At 43.7% G+C, this 23293-nt stretch overlaps 8 protein-coding genes across 8 annotated transcripts; 6 read left to right on the top strand and 2 right to left on the bottom strand.

The window, feature by feature from the left end:
* Positions 1 to 323: 323 nt before the first annotated feature.
* F5147DRAFT_649834 (uncharacterized protein) lies at positions 324 to 1578 on the top strand (the record flags this gene model as incomplete). Its single annotated transcript, XM_041433381.1, has 5 exons — positions 324 to 458; positions 507 to 944; positions 1000 to 1254; positions 1305 to 1433; positions 1492 to 1578. The coding sequence occupies 5 exons, from the start codon at positions 324 to 326 to the stop codon at positions 1576 to 1578; spliced, it is 1044 nt and encodes a 347-aa protein (XP_041296620.1).
* Positions 1579 to 2836: 1258 nt separating this feature from the next.
* Positions 2837 to 3753, top strand: F5147DRAFT_649833 (uncharacterized protein; the record flags this gene model as incomplete). The annotated part of the gene is made up of 5 exons (XM_041433380.1): positions 2837 to 2890; positions 3131 to 3169; positions 3221 to 3328; positions 3414 to 3609; positions 3677 to 3753. 5 exons carry the CDS (start codon positions 2837 to 2839, stop codon positions 3751 to 3753), a joined length of 474 nt encoding a protein of 157 aa, XP_041296619.1.
* A 4180-nt stretch (positions 3754 to 7933) lies between these two features.
* Positions 7934 to 8191, top strand: F5147DRAFT_769985 (uncharacterized protein; the record flags this gene model as incomplete). The annotated part of the gene is made up of 2 exons (XM_041441099.1): positions 7934 to 7997; positions 8052 to 8191. 2 exons carry the CDS (start codon positions 7934 to 7936, stop codon positions 8189 to 8191), a joined length of 204 nt encoding a protein of 67 aa, XP_041296618.1.
* Positions 8192 to 9758: 1567 nt separating this feature from the next.
* F5147DRAFT_649832 (uncharacterized protein) lies at positions 9759 to 11254 on the top strand (the record flags this gene model as incomplete). Its single annotated transcript, XM_041433379.1, has 8 exons — positions 9759 to 9883; positions 10049 to 10166; positions 10214 to 10335; positions 10365 to 10419; positions 10467 to 10508; positions 10738 to 10783; positions 10831 to 11213; positions 11243 to 11254. The coding sequence occupies 8 exons, from the start codon at positions 9759 to 9761 to the stop codon at positions 11252 to 11254; spliced, it is 903 nt and encodes a 300-aa protein (XP_041296617.1).
* Positions 11255 to 12740: 1486 nt separating this feature from the next.
* Positions 12741 to 13812, bottom strand: F5147DRAFT_769984 (uncharacterized protein; the record flags this gene model as incomplete). The annotated part of the gene is made up of 5 exons (XM_041441098.1): positions 12741 to 12800; positions 12947 to 13090; positions 13140 to 13301; positions 13353 to 13396; positions 13449 to 13812. 5 exons carry the CDS (start codon positions 13810 to 13812, stop codon positions 12741 to 12743), a joined length of 774 nt encoding a protein of 257 aa, XP_041296616.1.
* A 318-nt stretch (positions 13813 to 14130) lies between these two features.
* On the bottom strand, positions 14131 to 14992 carry F5147DRAFT_769983 (uncharacterized protein; the record flags this gene model as incomplete). The annotated part of the gene is made up of 2 exons (XM_041441097.1): positions 14131 to 14697; positions 14750 to 14992. 2 exons carry the CDS (start codon positions 14990 to 14992, stop codon positions 14131 to 14133), a joined length of 810 nt encoding a protein of 269 aa, XP_041296615.1.
* A 345-nt stretch (positions 14993 to 15337) lies between these two features.
* Positions 15338 to 16210, top strand: F5147DRAFT_649830 (uncharacterized protein; the record flags this gene model as incomplete). The annotated part of the gene is made up of 4 exons (XM_041433378.1): positions 15338 to 15709; positions 15766 to 15988; positions 16064 to 16096; positions 16152 to 16210. 4 exons carry the CDS (start codon positions 15338 to 15340, stop codon positions 16208 to 16210), a joined length of 687 nt encoding a protein of 228 aa, XP_041296614.1.
* Positions 16211 to 16630: 420 nt separating this feature from the next.
* On the top strand, positions 16631 to 18377 carry F5147DRAFT_649829 (uncharacterized protein; the record flags this gene model as incomplete). Its single annotated transcript, XM_041433377.1, has 5 exons — positions 16631 to 16758; positions 17030 to 17179; positions 17248 to 17869; positions 17925 to 17948; positions 18105 to 18377. The coding sequence occupies 5 exons, from the start codon at positions 16631 to 16633 to the stop codon at positions 18375 to 18377; spliced, it is 1197 nt and encodes a 398-aa protein (XP_041296613.1).
* Positions 18378 to 23293: the final 4916 nt, after the last annotated feature.

Raw genomic sequence — 23293 nt, 5'->3', positions numbered from 1 at the left:
ATTAATTGTGTTTCTACTCACTTCGCTAAATTCAGGTCACAGCCTCGATGATCCATAGTGCCATTGAAGGACTGGCCCGGGATTTGTGTACCGACGTCCAGGTAAGTGTTATCATCAAATCACATATGATTACATCGAGGCCTCACTTCTGTATTACTTACTAATAGGACTTTGATGTTCACATGCACCGAAGCAGGCTGCTTCATGGCACCTGACTCCCCGAATGTATAAAATATCAGTAACCTGAGATAATTGACTTGTCCTGCAAGCCCTACTCCCAGGTCCCTTTCACTTCGCACACTCTGCCATTCTATTGTTGACCAATGACTGACTCAGAATCAGATTTGAATTCGACATCCTCGAGTATTCATTCAGACTCAGACTTGGCAGATGAGAGCAATCGTGACCAGCCTGTTGCTCCACCAAGTGAAGGCGCTTCCATGGAGCATTACCAAGAGGTAGGCTTCATTCGCTGTTCTATTGATATCCTAACATGTTCCATCTAGTATATTCAATACCTTCAGCTTCAGCATGGCAAGCTTCAGCAGTGCAATGCAATGCTGAATGAGAACAACAATGTCCTCAATGCACAACAACTGAAATGTTCTCGCAAGCACCCTCCTAAAGTGTCATCCTCCAATACGATATCTTCAGCATCCCAACTGTCATCTGCAGGCCCATCTACAGCAAGCACTTCATCTAAGAATAGTGACACCGAGAAGCTCATTCTCAGTGCAGCAAAGAAGTATTCAATAACTACTGAAATGTTCCTTCCCGACAAGGTCATTTTTCAAACCAATTGTCCTGACCCTCCAGCTGAAATCTCGAACCCAAATCATTATGCTAAGAAGTCGATGGAGAAGGACACACTTGTAACCGAGCTCTACGCATCCATTGATTTTGTGTTGCACCCTCGCATGCAAACAAATGCCTTTTATAACCAGGTTCATAATACCTTTACATCGTTTAAATCAATCTGACTTATGAAACCTTGCACAGTTCAGAACCGGAATGCAGCAAGCTCGGTCATCGTTCATCAATGGGCTACGTTCCGTGGCAGGTAGTATATTCAACATGCTGAATGAGTATTTCATGTCAAAATTCGACCGTAACTCTGTCCCGCAAGTCACACAATTGATCAGATGGGAAACAGGCAAGGGGAAGGCATATGATGTTTTCAAGGCGCCAATCCTCTATCCTGACCATGTCGTCAATGAGAAGAGAGTATTTAAAGATTGGTTGGTGTTTGCCAAGGTGAGCACGTGCCAAAAAGTGTCCGTGGTCATTTATATTTTGTACAAAAGGTTATCAAGGTTGTGGTCTGCGGCAGAATGTCATTATTTCCAAAGGCACGCAGTGGCCCACCTCCCTACACCAAGATATGGCAGCTCACCAGCTGTACTCCTGGCCTAATTGCCTTCGGCATCACATCTGTAAGGTTTCGGTAGTTTAAATATCTGAGTAGGCACTTATGAGTTACGACACTGGTAGATGATCTTTGTCCTGTCTCCTGATCAAGAATTCTCGGGAGATGGTGTTGGAGCCATATCTTCGATCCTATACCACTCAGTCTTCTGAACTATCAAGAAATTCTTTGTTCTCAAATGGGGACATGATCACGTCAAAACTATTGTACAACAAATCAATACTTATGTCTTTGACAGCACTGTCAAGGAACAGCCGGATACTCCAGGCACTACAGTGGAGGATGTTACCGATTCACTTGATCGCGTTATGCACTTGATGACGAAAGTGACTCAGATGGGGCCTTGTTACACGCTGAAACTCATGTTGAAATTGGGACACACCACCAATCTCCTACTGTTTCACTTCCCCCTGAACATGCAGTACCTTCTGTGTCTGAACTGTCCATCTCAACTCCATGTCAGAGTCTCCCCACTGCTGTGGTCCCATGTGCAGCTACTGTGTCAGCTGACATCCAAGGTGTTGAAGGGATCTCTGAGGTGCTAGCGGCAGCAGATACCAAGGTACAGAAGAAGGCAGCCAGGGGAAAGAGGGCCAAGGCTGTTACAAGTAACATCGGTCACGTGGCCCCCCTATCATTGGTCTGTTCCAACGTTTCTCGGTCTCATTCTGCATTCGACCACCCACCACTAATCCGGCTCTGTTGCCAACACACCTATACCATTCTTGTTTCCCCTTTACCCTTACCTACTGTGTGGTAGCCTTGCCCTTAACCCTCTCCACTTAGTATAAGTAGTCGGTCACCCTGTACTAGATTCTCTAACTTGAATCTACTCAATCTTCCCTGGAACATACTTCCCTCTGAATGCCCCTTTGGCTTCAGTCTCTAGTATCTTTTCTCAGTTGCTCATCGCAACTAAGTCTACCTCGATCGACCTCATCGTTCGGACAAGACTGTCCTTACCTTGAGCGACTTCACAGACATCTGTCTTAGAAGTCACGTGACACACCATACTGTGATCACTGCCAACTCATTGTCGCCAGTCTCACTTGCCATACCGAATCCTTCCAGTTACGTCACGAACGTTAGCGGACGACGCCCCTCTTAGGGCTCCGCATAACAGATCTATTTGAGTGCGTAACAAAGGCTTCTGTCAATGACACTGATGTTTGCTGCTCTTCCCGCAATACCACAACAAAATGGTAGCTATTGTTGTTTGTAGGTCTTCTTATCATGAATCTAGCTCCCTCCATGTTGTATTCAGGAGGCTGATGATGAATACTAATATTGTAAACACAAAAATGTCTGAATCTGCTTCAAAATGCGCTCGTCAATGCGCTATCACGTGATTGTAATGCTTACTAATAATTACAATGACATTAGCATCTGTCTGACTTACAATTTTTACCAATGTCACTCAACACTCGATTGCTTCTAGGACATGTCTGGAGCATTGTTATATCTGTGAGTTCAACCATCTTTACATTCAGAACAGCTTAGACTTAGAGAGATTATTTAGAGTGCTGATGTCGATGGGGCACCATTGTGACGCCCCAGATTCTGTAGTTTCATAGTGTTGTTGTATGCTTGTGTCGCCAGCACTCAGCTGACAAGGCCCTTCTTTTTGCATTGGTGCTGTATACATCCCTTTTGTTCACTGTCTCTATGAACAAAATCCATTCTGATTTATAACTCCCCTTCTAGGCTTGCATGAAAATGGAGAAGTTTGGTGACTTGATCTTAGTAAGTTGGTCCATGTGTGTTTGCATCTTCATTGCTGATACTGTTTCTCAGTGTGTTACGCAACCTCAAATGGTCCTGTTCAGCTTGTACAACGACTGGCTCAAGTCGGCGTCCAGCTACACTGCCTTCTCTCGTCTTATCCTCCTTCGTGGCTTGCAGGTCAACAATGAGACAGCAAAGATTATTTTGCACCCGGACAAGTCGACCATCACAGAGCCACACTTCGTCTGGCCCAACCTTACAGGAAATTTCCGCCCCCTCCATACAGTGCCAGCAGATGGCTGAGCTTGAGAAGGGTAGCAAGGCGCAGGGTCAAGTCACTGCTGTGCAAACTCAGACCACCAACGTTCACAGTGATACAATTCGGACCATCATGATGACCAACTACAAACAGCAGGTGTTCAGCAGCAAATCCGATTGGCATGTCTGTGCGATCTCTGGTACGCATCTTCCCCTCCATCATGTCAAATTTTTTAGGTTAATGATAAGAATGCAGCGTGGATTCAGAGACAATCCTAAAGGTCAGCTTGCAGGAAGACAAGGGTGTCACGGGTATGGACGAGCATATATGTATTTCATTATAGATATTGTAATAATCTATGAGATGTTAATCCAAATTGATTTTTGACGGTAATTGGGATCTTGCAATTCAAACGCTGTCATGAGAAGAACATTAAAACCATCATGAGAATACACATTAAAACCTGGAGTTTGACATTAAGATGTGAATCAAAATAATGTGGATATTATCAAAATAAGCATTAAGACAGGGGAGCTACCCATTAAAATGTATATTACGACTAGGTGAACACCATAAAAATGCACATTATAATATTCATCACAATGTGTGCGACAATCAATAAAATGCTGACTGTTATATAATAATGGGTTATAATTGGCCTACATTGTTAGGCCATTTTAATGGATTAAAATGCCATACAAAAACTTCCAACATGTCCCTCCCTCCTCTATAACCCTTCCTTGCAACCTCCTCTGGCACATCCCTCCTCTCCTTTCTGGACCTATTACCTGCTTTGTGTTCTGCCACATCATCTGCCACCTTCCCTACAGTACTTCTATGCCCCCCTCTGATTTTTAAAATAACTGTATTTTCAATGTACTAATACATAATTGATCAATATGAATATTATTTACTATTTTTTTGAAAATTCTGGACATTGACCTTGCAAGGGAATTGAGACATGCACAAAAACTTGAAATCATTCAGCTAGCCTTGTAATGCTTATGTGATCATCACATGCCACTTGGAACCATTATGGTGCCTTTTAATGATTGGTGCAAGATATTATAAGTGCCTTGAAATATTATCTTACATCATTAGCATCCATTAAAAGGGTTTTGTATGAAAAGTGTCCTTAAAATGGCTTAAATTGACTTCAGAGGCTTGTCAGAAATTTACAACATATACTTGATATTGTAACAGTATGTGTAGTATTGTAATAACTGTATGTATAGTATGGAGTCGATGATAGAAATGGGAAAGCAGAACAATATCCAAAGTGGGGTATTATTTATAGTGACTGACTTTGTGAAATTAAACTCAATCGGTAGCACCCAAAGTCAATTTGTCACACATTCCAAATTTAGTAATACCACACTGCATTTACTTAATCCCATAGGAGCAATTCTGATGTGCGCAAGCCCAGGACAAAATGTTTAATTCTGTTGCCTTCTATGTGTGTGCTAAGTACTAATATAAGTGCAGTAGATCCTGACCAATACTCGTATGAATTTTACAAAGTCTGTGATACATATTGGTGATACACAAAAAGGATATAAAGATATGTGCCTGGTGACCACTATGATGGCTTATGCAGTAGTGTTAAATATATGACGACACACCCTTTGTCTGCTTGCAAGTCCATACTCCTTCTTGGACCATGGACTCCTCTCTGAGATATATTCCTACATCTGAGCTTTCATAGTTATATGTGCAGATGTACACTTGTACACTTGTAGAACACTGTGACCGAAATGAGGACTAAAATAAACATAACACAGTTACCATAAGTCAGAGTTAGTGTGAGAGTTGATTGATTCAGCATCCATGCATTCCATGTAATGATGGACTTCCTTTGGTAAATGCTGGGGAAGAATTGGGCATGTAAAGAAACTACTGTAACTAGTTCATGCTTACTGCTGTCAGAGTAGGTTGATGCAGGGAAATTTTCAAGGGCCAGTGTATAAACAGCTGTCTCAGCTTGTATGTAGTGCATCTTGGTATGAGAAAATTAACTCTAATTGGGAGTTACAATGGTGAGTATCCTCCAACATTGAGGTATGCTGCCATCAGTCCTGCCTGTGTGGATCATTCAACCTTGTATGCTTCTTGGAGGACCTCTTGGAGGCATGTGGTAATCCATGTACTCTGTAGACTGAATGAGGGGCCATCAGACTTCAAAGAATGTAAAGTAAAAAGCAAAATTAAGTGGATTTGAAAAAAAAAAACACTGATATTCATAGTGACCAGTGTTCGTTGTTTAAGGTGCACAAAGGCAAAATGACCAAGATTTGAAGGAGAGCCAAATAGAGGTGAATCACTTTCAATCGATGCAATTTCTTTAGGTGGGATGGTGTCAGTTTTTTGCCTTCTTAACTAAGTTTCACACTTGTTTTGCACAGCTACTGAACAGGTAGCTATAGGTTCAATGATGCATTGTGAAGTTGCTGTGAAATAGGTAGCATTAGTGACTGGTACTACAATAGCATGCATTGTTAAAAGCTATCATGTTAGCCTATTGTTATTGTATAAGTTGTAGTCTCTTACATATAGCCCAGTGCTACTCTATATGATCGATGGCTTGACTGCACAGAGACACCTCTAGCTGACAGTGGTCTCTCTTCTCTTCCATAAAGTCTCACTCTATGCTCCAGCAGCTTGTGTGATCCCCAGCAGTACTTCATAGTGATTCCTCCCTCTGTGCTTCCAACATACATCCTGCAACTATTTGCCAAATATCACCTAGATAGGCTCGACCTTTGAGGACAAAATGCAGGAGATATAATTTAGTTCAGAGCTACATAGCATATCAGGATGTGACAATGGATGCTGTATAGACTATGAACTAACCTTTTCTGTTGGTATGTGTCTTGTGAACAATTCTAGTTATTTTACATGTGTTAGTATGTTAGAGAGTTCAAATATGCCAGTCTGGGAAGCTAAAACTGTTGAATGGTGGGAGACAGGAGGGGACCAACATCATGCAAATGATGATTGGAATTAAGATGGGTCAATTAGTCGTGTTGGTCATCTGAAGTGAGATTTGTATGGAATTCACAGTGGCGAATACTAGCAGAATTTCAATAAGATGTTTTGACAGCTGGCCATCAAAAATTAATATCATGGCAATCCCTTGGCCACATCGCACTAACTGGCAAAGCAAAGAGGATCACTGAAACAACATAAAACACTGACTTAAAACAATGTGTAGAAGCAGTTGGCAATGCAATAGTACTAATGTAGGCCTTTGCCCCAGCAAATAATAAACAAGGAATACAAAATAAAATAAAAAGTAAATATGCACATGCGCACCGCCAAGTACGGATGGTGACCAATGTCAGGGCTGGTAGGCAGCATTATATTCAGCATAAGCAAATATACACTTAATAGTGATAGCTTTTGCCATCAAACAGAGCACTTTAATTCAATTGCTCGATCTACTTTTCCAAAAATTGACAAGAGCTTGGTTCTTGATTATCTCTAGTAGATGAGCAATTTGTTCAATTAGACAAGCGAAGCATTATACATCTTCAAATCAGAGAGATAAACCAGCTACTAAACATCAACAGATGAACAAATATTAGGCTGGATGAAGTGACCACAGGCCAAGTTTGAGCCAAGGCAAGCTACAGTCAGTTCATTAAAGGATGAAATTGAATCCTTCAAAGATACTTACCATTCAGGAAAGGTGGTGTTGTAAAAATAGAATAACTATTCCACTGCACCCTGCTATGTAAATATGTTCACAGAAAGCCCAGAGAGTGAAACCTATAAGGACAATAAGATAAGGTGAATGAAGAAGTAAATAGCCTTATCTGAATTGCCTACCTAGTGTTACTTGCAATTAGAAAGTGAGAAAGATTTAACAAAAGGAAATGTGTGTGCTGATATAGTGAATGACTACATATTCAAACTCAGCTGGAGTTCAGCAGCAGCAAGCCACAAGCTTTCAGGTCAGGTATTGCTAGCTAGGTCTGAATGTACACTAATCATTCATTATATCAACCATGTCCTTCTTGCATTTTTGCCTCTTTCCCCACTCCTCATAAAGTGTAACATATCTACAAGTAGATTGCAATATGATCTTCTATATTTGGCATGAAGGTGAAATAGTATATGCACAATTCTTACAATAGCCTACAGCTTTAGTACAGTACAAAGAAAATGTTCATGGGGTGGGCAGGCATCAAGTTCAATAGTATACACCTTTTTATCACCTGCAGAATTATTGTATTTACTGTACTATAGCAGGAGGGCAGGCAAGGTTACAATGTATTTTGATAATGCTTGAGGCCATCAGTCCACAACGAGTGTGCAATGTCCACCATTTGTACCACCATATCTGGTAGATAATCATAATGCCCACAATCTACACTGATGGGTATTAGCTACCTCAATACAATACATACATAGTCATATATTTGAGAATAGACTATTCAACAGACTATTCAACATAGCATGTGAGGTTTCAAGTTCACTATACTAACTTTGAAGTTAACATATACACCATGGACAGAATCCATATGTCTAAACATGCCCAATTCAACGATAATGAACCTTCCTCAAAGCAGCTTAGAATTCAAGAAGGTAAGTCATGATACAATGATGTTAATACCATCATTATTCATAGGCATGATACAGGTGCTCAGACATTACCGGCACTATGTGATAGACATGTATGGGGAATTCTTCGGCACTTCCTCACCACCAATATGACCATGCCTCAAATGGATGATGCTCTTGCATCATACCCTAGTGATAGATACTTTGCCGAGGATTAGGTAGAACCCCAGCATGCATTGTTCTCTGGTGAAGGAAATGATGATGAATCCTTGGCCAACCTCCACAAACTCATGGCCAAGAATGTAGCCCCTGTAACCCCCCCTCCCGTACCAAAAGACTTTTCCATGCCTGTGTCTGCATCGAGGATAGCCAGCTACTTGTCAAGCTCATGCAGAAAGTGATCCTATAGACCACCTAAAGTAAGTAAAATGTCATGGCTTATAATTTTGTATACTAAAAAGGAAACATAGTTTACTTGTAATCCATATATCATCATAGAGGCTTCTGAAGATAAAGATGTGAATGATGAAAAGGAGGATGAGGGTGGGCAGCCGAAGCTTGTGTAGAAAGTTATGCACATATCAGGACTGTCGGCAAAAGAGAGGTTGGCCAAAAAATTTGATGATTTGGCCAATAGGTTTGAAGAGAATCCAGGCAACTCATCACAAGAGTTTTGTGCCCTCACTTCCAGAGTGGCCTCTATCCCATTATCTCCACTTAGAGTTTTGCCACCCCAAAACAGGATGTATTTAGTTCATATGCAATATATTTATTTTTGCATCACTTGGTATACCACTCATTGCATTGTAGGAACTGCTGCGGAATATATCCCTGAACACCTTGAGAGCCAAAAGTTTTCTGTTACTATATCAGCTTAGGTAGTAGGCCAAATTTATGTAGTTGCAGATAGCCCCAAAACGATCTGTGACTCACTTCCTGCCTCACACAGTCTTGCTGTGAGGCAATGTCTTCGCATCATGGATGTAGAATGTGAAGCTGTTGAGGGTTCACTGTTCCAATTTCCTGGCCCAGCTTGGGTAAGGATCAGGCATGGCCCACACAGGGGCTGCATAGGCAGAGTGGAATCCCAGACAGAGAGTTCTATCAAGGTCTTAATTCCTTTATTGCACTTCCCCTATCCAATGCCTTGGGGAACTCGAGTGCTGCTCAATTTATCTCACCTCCTGACCAACAAAATAGTTTCCAACATTATTCATGACAATGAAGTGGTAGGATTGACATACAAAGAACAAAGCTATTATATGGGTCTCCTACTGAAAGACTTTCACTGTGATAACCTCAAACTTCTTGTCTTCCCTCATATTGATAATATCTAGCTCCATCTCGAATCTGGATGGGACAAACCATTCCTCAAACAAATTGTGGTATCATTTTCGACACAAGTTTTGTGTATGGGCAATTGAATCAGGGTTGTTAAAGGTTCTCTTTGTGGAAAGTCCAGTCAGGTCATCTTGATGGACCATACAGTTGGTTCTGTGAGCTTGGAGTTTATGTTTGATGGACGTCCAGAGTAGATAGAGGTTCATCTCGAAGACATAGAGTGTGTATTCAAGGTTGGAAACACCGTCAAAGTTATAGCTGATCCATACTTTGGATTAGAAGGGCATGTCATTCAAATATGACAGGACATATTTGACATTTGCCAAGATATTTCCAATGAACAGGTAAGTCTGGTGCAAACACTATTCTATTAAATCGTCTGACATTTAGATATAGGTGGAAGTTTCTAAATACTACTTGGATTGGTGGCCCTTAAATTACACCATGCACTTGCAGCTACTAATGCAACAATATCTCAAGCCTACTCCCAACTCCCACTTCATTGAAATCGGAGACCACATAGAAGTACTGGATGGGAAGCATGTTGGGAAATGCAGCATCGTGGACTGGTATGCCAAGAAATGAACTATTTTATGGTTCTGGGATGTTATCACTGAGGACAGTAGAGAGACCAGCTCCAGGCTCTTGAGTATTTCAGTCCCTGTAGCAATGGTTTGGCGGACGAGTTTCACCCACACCATCCAGTGCACAAAGGATAAGAATTATGATGTCAGGCTGGGAGACATTGTGACTGTTGCCTGTGGACCAGAGTATCAGATGAAAGGGGTTGTGCATAACATTGATATTCCAAATGCTCATTTGACTATGCTATGTGATGGTGATCAATCACTCGTAAGTACAATTTACCTCATTTCAAACACATCTGACACACATAACAGCTCTGTGTCCCAATTAGATTTGTGACCAAGATATGCAATACTTTCTTGGATTCATTTCACAATGATATCGGTCAGAAAGTCTTTATTATTGGGGGCAACCAGAAGGGCTACCGAGCCATGCTGTACTCTCTTTTCTACAAGACCTGTACAGTTGCTGTGTATGGGTAACAGCAGACTACACTCAAACTGCACAAAGTTGTTACCAGGTAAGCAACACTTATTTTTAAGTTGTTCAGAGATTTACAATATTTAGGTATGGAATGAGACTGGATGGTGCGATGCTCGAAGGCCCAGAGTTAGTCTCATTCTGTGAAATGAGGAAACAATCATATTTGGTACCACCAACTCGATCCACTACCCCACTCATTGAAAAAGAAACAATTTCTTCTAGCTTGTTGATTTCTATGACAGGTCCCAACCCATCACCATCTAATGTATGGTCCACTTGGTCAGCAAGCTCTGAGGCTGAAGCATATAACCCTATGTCACATATCAATCCCACCTCATCAACACATGACCCCTAGACTATTGATGCCCAGGACACTGAAGTGGAGAAATTGCCAAACAGCAGTAAGTCCTTAACCTTGATATCACAATGTTTACTTATCTTATTCTAGGCCCACTACCTTGGTTGATGTTGAAAGAATTTTCATCAAAACTTTTAACATATCATGTATTATTAAAGGTGTCATCGAACTTCCTCTGTGGCAGGCTGTACAAGCGATTTGTATCAACAGCTTATCCCGACCCATTCTGCAGCGAAAATGGACCCATGCCTGAGGGTCATGTCATTGCATTCTGCACATTCAATGGCGCATGCGCTGCAATCGAACATTATCATATCCCTGCTAGCAATCTGAGCCCAGCTCATCCATGCAAGAAAAAGCAACAGTGCCTCATTCTGGGCAGGGCTCATCATGGAGCTCTTGGAACTGTTGTGAATTGTTGGACCAAGAAACAGACTGTTGACCTTAGTATAAGTGCTGCTGGTACTGTGAATGTAAGTTTCTGTCATATCCTATATTCCAGACCTACATCTGACAATGTTCCCACACCCCATCTGGACCTCCAGTCTCCATATCTCAGCAGGATCAGTCTCTGTTTCCTATTGTATCTCCAAAACCCCTATCTCTAGATCTTCAGATCTTTGGAAATCATCTGTACCTATCTCTGGACCTATTCCCATGCTTTGTCTATATCTGTAATGTTTTCCCATTTAGGTATCTCCACTTTTCCAGCTTTTGGTTATCTCTGTTTCCGTCTTGCTTATTGATCCTTGTATGAGTTTCATCTCCAAGTTCATTTCCCTATGATCCATCTCACTTACTAATACATTTCTACATGCTTGTACATAGCCTTAGCCCTCTGCTTACTTATCCACTCAGACTTGTCTCCAGTATATAAATTCCTATAGAAACTCCTGTACTTCCTTAGTCTGAATATCATATTAGTCCTTACACTAGATCTCACACTAAGTCCTTATATCTGTTCTAGTCCTCTGACTTAGTCAATATCCATCTCAGGCCTACAGAGGAATTCACTAGGCCAGAGCTCCGCTCCTCTGATCCTCCACTCATCCAATCCTGAACTCCTCTGAGTTTCCAGAACTTTCCCACAGTCCTCCGGACCTATTCTGCTTCAGACTTTGTTCCTGCAGCCTTTCCTCTGTTTGCTTCTACTCAGGACAAGTCCTGAGTAGCCATTACACATATCCCTATTAGGACGAAACTCTATTGTAATTTCCGGAAGTTTCTTGCACTTGTCCAGAAAGTCCTTCCGAAGTTTCCCACGCTCCTCCAGAAGTCCTTTGGACTTCCTTGGATTTTCTTCAGACGTCATTTGAAATTAAAGGCATGTACTCAGGTAAGGGGTGCAGCGCATGAGCTGAAGCCAAGCTCCTCGAAATCAGTCCTACCCTTTGTGCATAATCTTAATAGTTTTCATCAGCAAAACCCTTGTGTGATTTGAGGTAATGTGCAGCACCATACAGTGCCATATAGTGACTGCAACATCACAGTGAAGTCCCCCCCCTGTACAGTGGAGCTACAGTGCCACACAACACTGTCAATCTGAGTTAAGCTGTGCAGGAATCAATTTGTCGCTACCTGAATAATCTCACAGCTGCTAAATTTAGTGCTGTGTAGACTATTATTGGTGCTGTGCGGTGGTGTATCACCATATGTAGCACTACACAGAGCTGTACAATTAATACTCAGGCTAATACTACTACTAGGTAGTACTAAGTAGTGCACATTGTATGCTTTCGATGAGGTCTTGCATGCCACAGGCAGTATAGTAAAGCATGACATGCCAGTGAAAACATTAGCATTGAAGCAGGGGTAATACTAGTATGGTAGTAGTAGTGCTAGTACATATTAATTGAGTTTGACTACCCAGTCGGAATTGTCACTTTCGAGGCCTTGAAGTTCGCCATCAATGATAACCCCAGTCCTGTCTTGATGGTCAACAATGCTAGTAGTAATATAAAAATATAAAGGAAAACATACATGCCAGACACAGCCCAAGATCAGAGCTCTTCATCGAGCTTCTCGCCATGATATTCGTCATCTGTGACCTGCTTGAGCATCTGCATTAGTTTATGGTACACCCTTTCAGAATCTCCCAAGGCCATTGCTTTGTGTTTGTGTGACCATACATCGAGTAAACATGAATAACATTGCAAACCTGAAATAATAATATGAATCGATAGTCATACTGATTCAGTAAGCTTACAATGGTCATGACAAGGAGAAGGGCCTTGTAAGGGATGGCATTATGAAATTCAGCAAATTGTCGTAACAATTTCAAACCACTATCATAGAATGCTTGAAGGCAAACAGAGCGGATGCCGCTGTGCACAAAGTTAGAAGCACAATCCTACTAGCAGATTAGTAGCGTCAGATTTCAAGATTATGATGGTGTGTACATGCTTGTCACGATCTCCATGTAAAAAATTCAAGCCCTTCAAGAGTGCACTCGCCTTCTGTTTAATCTCACTCTCACTACTGCTCAGCTTGTACTCCACAGGAACGACATTAATTGCAATTTGCTTGATCTTACTGCGAAAGTTGATAGAATCATTGTAAATCTGTTGAAGCACGGACTTGAGTATTAATGAGGAATCTCAAAAGAAGATGACCCTTATGACAGTGGCCATGTCCTGCTCATACTGGAGGTAGAAACCTTGACAAAATTGTTAGTTGTAAACTTCTATTAGATTAGTCAGAAAAAATACCTGCTTCAAGACGGCAGTTTTGCGCCTCCCAAGCCACAATTGATTCCGTGATTAGTTCCATGCATATACCAGTGTCACTCAGAGCTTCCTCGTGTGCAGGGAATGGGTCTGCGATGGCAAGATGCAACCTGAAACAGGCCTTTGTATAGTCCAGCAGTTTGACCCAAAGATCCGGGAAGAAACCAAGTGTCTTCTGTTTTGCACCATTCTTGGCTGCCTTTGTGCGATGCCCAACACTGGTGTGTCCTACCTCTGAATCAGTATCAACTTGCATGTCACCACCAGAGTCCCCAGCCACTTGACTATCATTGTTTGACTGGGGATTGCTGGTGCGAGCGCGCTTGGTTTTCGGCTGGTTGACCATAAGGCCAGACTGGCATACCAAATGCAAGTACGTTGGTGACGGAGAACGAGCATGGTGGTTAGTCTTCTGATGCCGTTTGATGACATCATAATCTATGTTAGGCTGGTGAACATCAATTTAAGCTGAGTATAATATATAGTAGTTAGTACTTGCCATCTCCGCTATTGTATTGGAGCGAGCTGGTTTGCTAGCACCATGCAGGTGACTGGCTTGTGGTTGGCTCTGTTCACCACAATCTTTACGCCTGTTTTGCCCATCGTCCTTTTGAGATGCATGTCCAGGGCAGTCTACCCGTCGTTCTGCTTGACCTTGGCAAGACTAGATGTGTCCGATATCCTTGTTCTTGTCCGTGTGTTTGTTGGGTGAGAGTTCAACAGGCAGAGAGGTACATGTTTTGTCATTGCATGGAGGGAACTTGTTGTCATTGACCATGTTTAACTCATCATCAACCTCGGACATATCCTTATCATTGTAATGGTCGGATTCTTCATTTTCCAAGATAGCACCAGGTTGCAAGATGGAGGAAGCACTGTCTGGAAGAGTTTGACCTGCCCCTGAAGACTTTTTTTGAACAGGTGGGTTGGATGGCTTTGGGCGTGGGATGGCAGGCTGTCCCCCGCAGACGGCAGGGAGACACACGACAGGTAGTTCAATAGTGGGTCTTTCTGCAACTTTCGTGTGAGTCTGGGAGCGCAACTTGTCCTGCTGAATACAAGATTTCGGATGCCCAGGATGCTCCTCCGACCCCAAAGGCTGCAAACCAATGTAACCTGGAGGAATGGGGTTCTTCTGTAACCCGAACCTTCTGCCATTCTCTGCAACATGCAGAGTAGGTGCAGAACCTGCATCATCAGATTGATCTGGTGTCCTAACCGCCGGTACAGCCTATGGGATTTCAAGTATGAGGGAACATGTAGCTTCATGTCATAGAACTTACTGCTTTATTACCCTTCTTGTGAGTTCTCTTTTTCACTGGAGATGGTGCCATGATGTTCTCTGGCTCTCCATCAGGTATAACAAACTGTTGTCCCTTACCAGTGCGTCTTGCCGGAGCATCAATTACGGCATCCCCAACCTTCCTTAACTGAGAGGCTGATCCACCTTTTCCAGCATTGGAACACTTGGTACGCCGGGGCCCCGAAGGTGAGTCAACCTGAGGCTCGACACTGGGCTCCTTCATGATCACTGACTCATGATCACTGAGCATTAACTCAGAATCGGATAGTACCACTCGTGACGGGCACTTTATCTTGCCCATGGTTGGTGGAGGAATGATGAGAAAGATACATGCTAGACTTGCCAATTAAACCAAGTCCCATGATACTATGAGGTAAAAAAGCAACTGTAGACTTGTAACTTAACATAAGTGTTTGATCGCATTACCGGGATGGTACTACTGGTATTACTATTAATTCTGTGTGCTCCCTATTACTATGCCATAATAGTATTAGTAACTTCAATACTTCCATAGACACCCATCTACTATTCGCTTGTGAATTTTTTCGACTACATCGTTTATTGTAATATGTCCTCCGAGTCTACTACTTATTGTGGTGACCGAGCCTTGGCAGCACCAACTGTAGCTGTTCAACCCCTGTTGTCTGGCCCACTCAATGCCGCAACACCTGCTTCTCCCTCCCAATCCAAAAAAGTTCATGTATCCGAATCTGCGATCCCCCTACCTGTTGGCAAGGCTGTACAAAGCATTTCAAGGTCAACCAGAACTCCCAGAGCTATTGGTGCTCTTCCAAAACATATACCTCCTAAGGTTGGAGGGCTCATGCAACACTTGATCATACCAAATATATCAGAGTCATGCCATAGCATTGCTGCCTACATGTCTGCCTTCCAGCCAAGCAAAGATTGTGATGATAGCGACACTAATACTACTGGCGATGTAAATTATACATCAATTCATGTTCATATTATACTATAAGTGCTAATGTCATCTAGGAATCTACAGACTCTACTGAAGAAGCTAGAGCCAGGCTTGTTTTGGAAGCCTCCAGAGCACAGCGAGATGTTCGTCTCGCAGAAAAAAGACTTGCAGATTCCATCATCAAGGAGAATGATGCACTTGGCAGGCTATACAAGTTCCAAGCAGGAGAAGTGCAGAAACAGCTCCTGGATGCTAATGTCAGCATTGGTTACACCCGCCATTCCATCTGTAAAAGTGGTGTGACATTATGGGAGAATTCAAAGACCCGAAAACATTGTTGTACCTCTGATACTAGTTGAGTTCATGGCTCAGATGAACCATCAGTAGCCAGCACAGCAATGCTAAGTAAGCACAATTTGATTGTACAGTAGTAACACTTCAATCATATACCACCTACAAGATTCTTCAATGTTTGAATCCGAGCCCACTTATGACTCGGAGGCAGCTGTAGATATTTGACAATGTGATGTATTAAATTGTACCATTCATACATCAACCCTGTTGCCTCCAACTTGAATCACTTTTAATGAAGTTGTGACACATACTATTGTGATACTAGTGGCAGCTTAATGTATTTATTTTTGCACAATCCTGTTCAGCATGAAGTATACTACTGTACACTGGGCATATAATGTGCTGTGTACTGCCACATGCCACCCCATAACACTGTGGAGTGCTGTGTGTCATGTTTGAACTCCGCCCTTGCTCGAAAGTCCCAGCTGTCTCCTTAGTAGCCAGCCATGGGTTCCTACCAGAACTCATAATGTATAATCATAGTATCAGAATTGTATAAAAACAGACTCAAGATGGATTATTACCAGTGCTGCCAGTGAATGATTTATTCGGCATGTCAATGAAACAATAGTGGTACTACTAAATATGTCAGCTTGGTGGTCAGGCCACAGCCTGGGTCCACAGTCCTTTGTTGGCATCTTAACTCTTCCCATCATGGTCCTCAGTGCTAGTTGTAGCAGACATGGGTCTCTCCCTCTCAGCATGCCCTTGTTGTACTCTAATGTTACTTGATTGGCAGGCTAGTCAGAAGACTGACTGCTTTTAACACCCTCAACCAATCCCAAGTTGTCAGTCTTTGGTCAACAACCAGTCCCAGAATTGCATGAAGATATTTTGAAGCCTTTCCCTGCTGTAGAACCACCTGGTCCTGATCAGATAATACTTGGTGATAACCTTAAAGCTGCTTTAAGACCTGAATATTGGTATGAATATATTTTGCAATCTTATCATTAGTTTGTTAGATCTGACAGTTGCATTATTCAGATCACTGCACAAACATGATAGTAAGGTGTCATCATTTGAGTCGCATCAAGTATCTCTAACACCCTTCAAGACCATCCAGGATATCACACCAGTGGAATACGCAGCTGTCTTAGTGTTTACATCTAAATCACGCATAGAAATCAAAGCAAAGTAAGTCAGCTGCTAACTTGATTGGCGGTCACTTAGATCTCACGCTGATTGTTATTGATACATGCTAGATCCGATTACTTTCCAGACACTCGAGAAGTTGAGATCATGAGCTCCTCCCCCATTCACGAAACCATCATTGCATGGCTTCACAAATGCTTCATCACCTTCTCTTCGCAGATCAGTCACAATGACCAGTACATCGACACACAATTCTTCACAAACAATCGGCTACCTGACAAAGAATCATTGCAACAAGTCCCAGATATTATGGGTGTTGTGCATTGTGTCAACCAGTTCGGCAATGATGAAAGTTTTGTTCGGTGGCTCGTTGAGGCAGGTTTCAGCCAAAGTGACACATCCATCATGCATAAATTTGGGAACATGGTGAAGAACAATTCTGACATCAAGAAGCTAATTAGGGTTTTGATCGACGAGGATGGTACATTCCAAGGCCCCGAAGAACACACTGAGGTGGCCAAGTCACTTTGCAAATCTGGAGTGCGGATGAACTGCGAGAAGTTCAAAAGCCTCATCCCATCCAAAACAGCTGACACAATGTACGGGCCTGTAGTTGTTGGGGGGCACAATTGGTTGAAGTTGAAGGCAGTTAGAATCACAGTATTCTTGAAGGATGAAGCATCAGGCAAGTTTCGATTCGATTCGAGGGATCCTGAGCACTATGCTGAAGGGGTACGTTGTGTCTTATTATGTGTATTGTTCATCTTAGTATGATTCAAACCTACAGACTCTCATTCCCGATGTGGATATGGTGAATATAGATTGCCTACTTAATGAAAGTGCTGCGAACCTTAAGGCTGAAATCATTTCTATTATGGAGGGGTTCGGGCTCGAGCAGAGCATGATAGACAAGACTCGTAATTCCAAACCCAAGCTATCACTCAACTAGTCCACCACTGCCATGCAGATGTCCTCCGCCGTTTGCAACACTGCCTACTTTCATTATGTCGATTGGTACATCTACAAGTACAACAACAAGCATAAGGGTGCTACTAATAATAGTACCGCTCCCACTACACAAGTCTCTGCTGGGTCATCTCAGACCATCACTCTGGCTACTCCTCTTCCTGGTGGTTCTACTACTGAACGTGAATTGAGGAAGCCAAAGGTTTCAAAAGAGGTGACGAACAATGTCTCAAAGAAGAAGAAGACAAACAGCAAGAAGTCTCGGGCCACCTAACAAAAGGTGAGTTTTGCCAGTATCTGCAATGATCTGAAGTATTTCTGATAAGTTGTCATCTTACTAGTAGATCTTTCAAGTCGAGCCTGTGCGGTACTAGGCTTACTACAATGTTTCACACTGATGTTTGTTTGGGTTTCACTGTACTATAGTATCATTGACAATCACAGTACTACTCCTACTAGCAGTAGTACATTCATTACTAACTGTTATCCATGCCAGTGTTGCATCCTCTGTGTTGTACATACTACTACTATTATATTCAGCCATTTGCATTTCACGCTGCTAGATAAAAATAGTACTACTAAAAAGGAAGGTGAACTTGAAGCGGTGCGCTGGCCATCTATGCTGTTAGTATCAACTTAGACATTAGCTAGCATCATGCACAACTGCCTGAACTGTCTGAAGAAGTTCAAGAATGCCTTAGGTGTTACATGCCACTTGAGTCAGAACTTCTTCACGGATCTTGGCGAGAGATTTGACATGTTCCTCAGTGGTTGGCAGGGTAGAGTCGGGGAAGAGGTGAGGGATGCCTCGTGGCTCGTATCCCATCATCAGGAAGAAGGGGGAAGCATTCCTGGTGGAGTGTCTTCATGAGTTGTGGACAAACTCAGCCATGGGCAGGTGTCTTGCCCATTCGGAGGGGGTCGTCCGGCAGTAGATCCAGAGGTAGGTTTCTAGCTCTTGGTTGAGCTGTTCAGTCTGGCCATCTGTCTGAGGGTGATAAGCAGTGGAAAGCACGACTTGGTAGTCAAGGAGTCATCCTAGTTCTCTTGCTAGCTTCAAGGCAAATTGGGGGCCTTAGTCTGAGATGATCTTGTCATAGAGTCCAAAGTGCATGAACACTGTCTTGAAGAAAAGTTCAGCTACGCCTTCCGCAGTGGTCGTTTTTCTGCAAGGGCAGAGAATTACCCCCTTCGTAAGACCATGGTCTACCATGACCATGACAGAGTCGTAGCCGGTGCTCTCGGGGAGGTCAGTGATCAGGTCAACAGAGACCTGAGAGAAGGGCCGGAGGGATGATGAGGGTATCGGAGTGAGCGGAGGGGTCATCGGATGGGTGTTAACCTTTATTTGCTGGCACATAGCACAACCATCAACATATTTCTGGATAAAGGAGCCCATGCTGGGCCACCAGTAAGCCTTTTTGATGTTCCATTCAGTAACAGAACGGCCGGGGTGACCTGCAGTGGGGTGGTCATGGTGCAGTGCGAGCACGCGATGCCTGAGGTTGGGAGGCATGTAAGCACGATCTTTGTAGAAGAGGACACCATCAGTGAATCTCCAGTCAGAAAGTGCGGATTTCATCGGAGGTGCGCACACCCCGGAAAGAGCGTCCAGAGCTGTTTTTACAGTCTGGTCAGAGGGGTCGTCCGAGAGCCGCTGGAATTCATCAGCAAGCTCGGTGTCGATGAGGCGGGTGAAGAGGGAGTCTGGGAGAAGGACATGGTCCTCATTGTCATGACCAGACCGGTCATGGTCCGGTCGACGGGACAAGGCATCTGGTGTGGCAAGTTTCATACCAGGAATGTGATGAAGTTCCAGGTCGAAATTGGTGAGCGTGAGATGCCACCGAGCCCGTCGTTGTGTGAGTCATTGAGCAGAGCGGAAGTAGATCAGGTTCTTGTGGTCGGTAAACACCACAACTGGGTGGGCATTCCCTTCCAAGAAGTGCCTCCAGGCCTGGAGGGCATGGATGATGGCAAGGAGTTCCCGATCATAGATCTTGTAGTTTTGTTCTGCTGCGTTCAGGGACTGGGAGAGGTAACCACATGGGTGGTAATCCCCATTGCTATCTGTCTGGAGCAGTACTGCCCCGGTCACGAAGAGAGACACGTCAGTTGCAAGTGCAAACTGACATGAAGAGTCTGGGTTCCTCAGAACCGGTTCCATGGTGAAAAGCATCTTCAAACACTGAATTGACGCTTTGGTAGAATCCGACCATGCGAAGGAGACTTCCTTCTTGGTGAGGTCCAGGAGGGGTTGCGCTGAAGGTTCAATGATACAGCGAGGCACGAACAATGCTCCTGACTGTATCTATAAATGTTGTAAGGTCGCGTGCTGCCTAGTCTGCTATACTTGAGACGACAAGTGCATTCGACCCTAAAGGGGAAGCGAGTGCAGCAAGGATCTAGTAGTAGGCGCCGAAGGCGCTACTGGTTGGCAAATGCAAAGCACGGGAAAGCGCAGGTGCGCGCGAGGCGCGGGAATGCGCGTGTGTGTATGCGGAAACAAGAGAGAGTAAGAGTGAGTTTGCTTAAGTGATGATTAGACACTAGACAAGAGGTGAGAGATGCAAGCTGAGAGATGTTATATGCGAGGTGCCAAGGAATAGATTTCAACTATGCTCTGCTGGGTAGTAAATGGGTATTGTTCTCATTCAGTCCTCTGTCGTTCCTCCTTTTTTAATAGTATGTACTGCTGGTACTTATATATGGTGCCTAAGCGCTGTCATGCGGAGCCGAAGTGCTACCGAGCAAGGTATGTAAAGATATATGTAAGTAAGGGTCCATGATAAAAATAAAGGTGGAACGATATGCAAATAAGGGAAATGGAAATATATGCACTAGAGAGCTTGGTGGACAGTGGATGGATGCTTCTGGATGGCTGGCGCTATAGGGCGCTCAAGTGCGGGAAAGTGCGCGTGCATATACATCGTGAAGCGCGGGAAAGGTACGCGTGCGAGTTGCGCGTTGCGCAGGAAAGCTGCACCTTGTATAGGAATAGCTGCAGGTAGCATACAGACTGATGCTACAAGTTCATGCTGTGTACTCCTTGGTGAAAACTGCGATATTGCACAGTGAGAGGCACGAGTCTCTACAGCGCAATGTCAGAGTAGTGGGGGATGAAATGCCAGTAGAAGTTGCAGAACCCGAGGAAGGACCATACATCCTTGACAGACGAGGGCTGCTGCCATTCACTGATACCCTTTAGTTTGGCAGGGTCCATAGTGACCTGTCCTGGTCGGATGATCATACCGAGGTATTCGACCTCTTGAGTGTCGAAGGTGCATTTCTCAGGTTTGAGGGAGAGGGACTCCTTGTAGAGTTTCTCCAACACGCAGCGGGTTCAATGCTGGTGTTCATCTAAGTCATCTGAAAAGATAAGGATGTCGTCCATATAGACGATTAGCCATCCTTCGTTCAGTTCTTCTGCAAAAGTCTGGTTCATGTAAGCTTGGAAAGTTGCGGGGGAGTTGCATAATCCAAAAAAACATTACCTTGGGCTCGAAGAGCCCATATGAGGTGGAGAATGCGGCTTTCCACCTGTTGTCAGGGTGTATTAGGATATTGTTGTATCCTGAGCATACATCGACCTTTGTGAACCACTGAGCCTTGTTGAGTTTTGCAAGCAAGGGTGGGATCAGAGGGAGTGGGTACGCCTTCTTGATCATCCATTCATTGATGTACTGGTAGTCTTGACATGGTCGCAAGGATCTGTCCTTCTTTCCGACAAAGAAGAATCCAGCAGCCTGAGGGGACTTTGAGGGCTGGATGAAGTCTTTGGCAAGGTGTTCGTCCAAGAAGGCTTTGACCGCATTGGTTTCCTTCTGGGAGAGTGGATAAGCTCTGAAAGACTTTGGGATGAAGCCTTTGATTGTTTTGATTCTATGGTCAACCCCCGGTCGAGAGGGAGGGAGCTTGCTGAGACCATCTTTCGCAAAGATGTCAGCAAAATCATGAAGATAAGAAGGTACCAATTCCTCAAATGATTTCTTCTTCTTTTCTTGCACGTCCTCCCTGGCAAATTCCTGAGCTTTGTTGGAGGTCTTTGTGTATTCCTGCTGGCTAGTGAGGATCCACAGGTTTTGGAGAGGCTTTGCCTGTTTTCGCAGGGCTTTCTGGACCTCCTTTTCAGAGGTCCTGTCAAGTGTGAGAGGGAAGTCAAACATGACGTTCTCGATGATCTGGACGGAGGTTCCGTCAGGAGCATATTTCACTAAAATTTCATCGTCAGTGAGAGGGTAGGTGGAAACATCCTTAACTTCATCCGCTGCCTGGGTTTGTCCAACCCAGACATCGTTCATAGTGTTGAAGTTGATATCTTCAAAGGGCATGGTCGGTGGTGCCAGTTTCTTGGCGTTCTTGTGCTCCTTGATTTCTTCGAGTACAGGCCTTCTCTCCTCGGAAGAGATAGGGTTTAGCCTTGCTCTCTTTGCGGGATGCATTGAGAGCTTTCCTCCACCTCCTTTGACCATCTGGTCGCAGGCAGGGAGATCATGTTTGCCTTCCAGTCGATATTGGGAATCATAGCACTAAGCCATGGTTTTCCAAAAAGTAGATTGTCATGCTTGGAAAGTTTTGTTACATTGAACTTTCCATACATAAGTCTCTTGTCGAGACAAATGAAAAGCATGCAGTGATGGGTAACCTGTCCTGCAGAGGACGGGCTCCCATCTACTGTGGTGATCCGGAAGGGTTTCTTGAGTAGGTGGGTTCGGATCCCATTTCGCTTGACAAAGTCATAGCTAATGAAGGTCCCACCTGCCCCGGAGTCGATAATCACGGTAGTTGGAACAGTTTTGGCACTGCAAGAAGAGAATAGTGTCACCGGGACATGAAACTCATTGGATTTCCCAACAGCTTTAGTATACAATGCGCAGATAGAGGAAATTGACTGTTCAACAATTCCTCACTTCAAAAATCCTTCCTTCCGACTCAGTTGACCTCCAGGTCTTCCTCGTCAGAAGACTCGTCAAGCTGGCGGACACCAGACTTGCTTGGCTTCTTGCCAGTGTCTTCTTCATCATTCTTGTCTCCTCGGCGCACCTTCAGGTGGAACCGGGAGTCATTTGCTCAATGGCCTTTCTCCTTGCATTTAAAGCAAAGGCCTTTATCGAAGCAGTCTTGTCGCTCCCTTGGTGTGAGGGTGCGATCTACGTCCATAGTGTTAGGGTCACATTGGTGAACCTGGGG

This window comes from Suillus discolor (assembly GCF_016758755.1).
Source record: "Suillus discolor strain FC423 chromosome Unknown F5147scaffold_9, whole genome shotgun sequence".
Classification (NCBI taxonomy): Eukaryota; Fungi; Basidiomycota; class Agaricomycetes; order Boletales; family Suillaceae; genus Suillus; species Suillus discolor.
The sequence above is the reverse complement of the archived record's forward strand: the minus strand, read 5'-3'. Positions and strand labels throughout refer to the sequence as shown.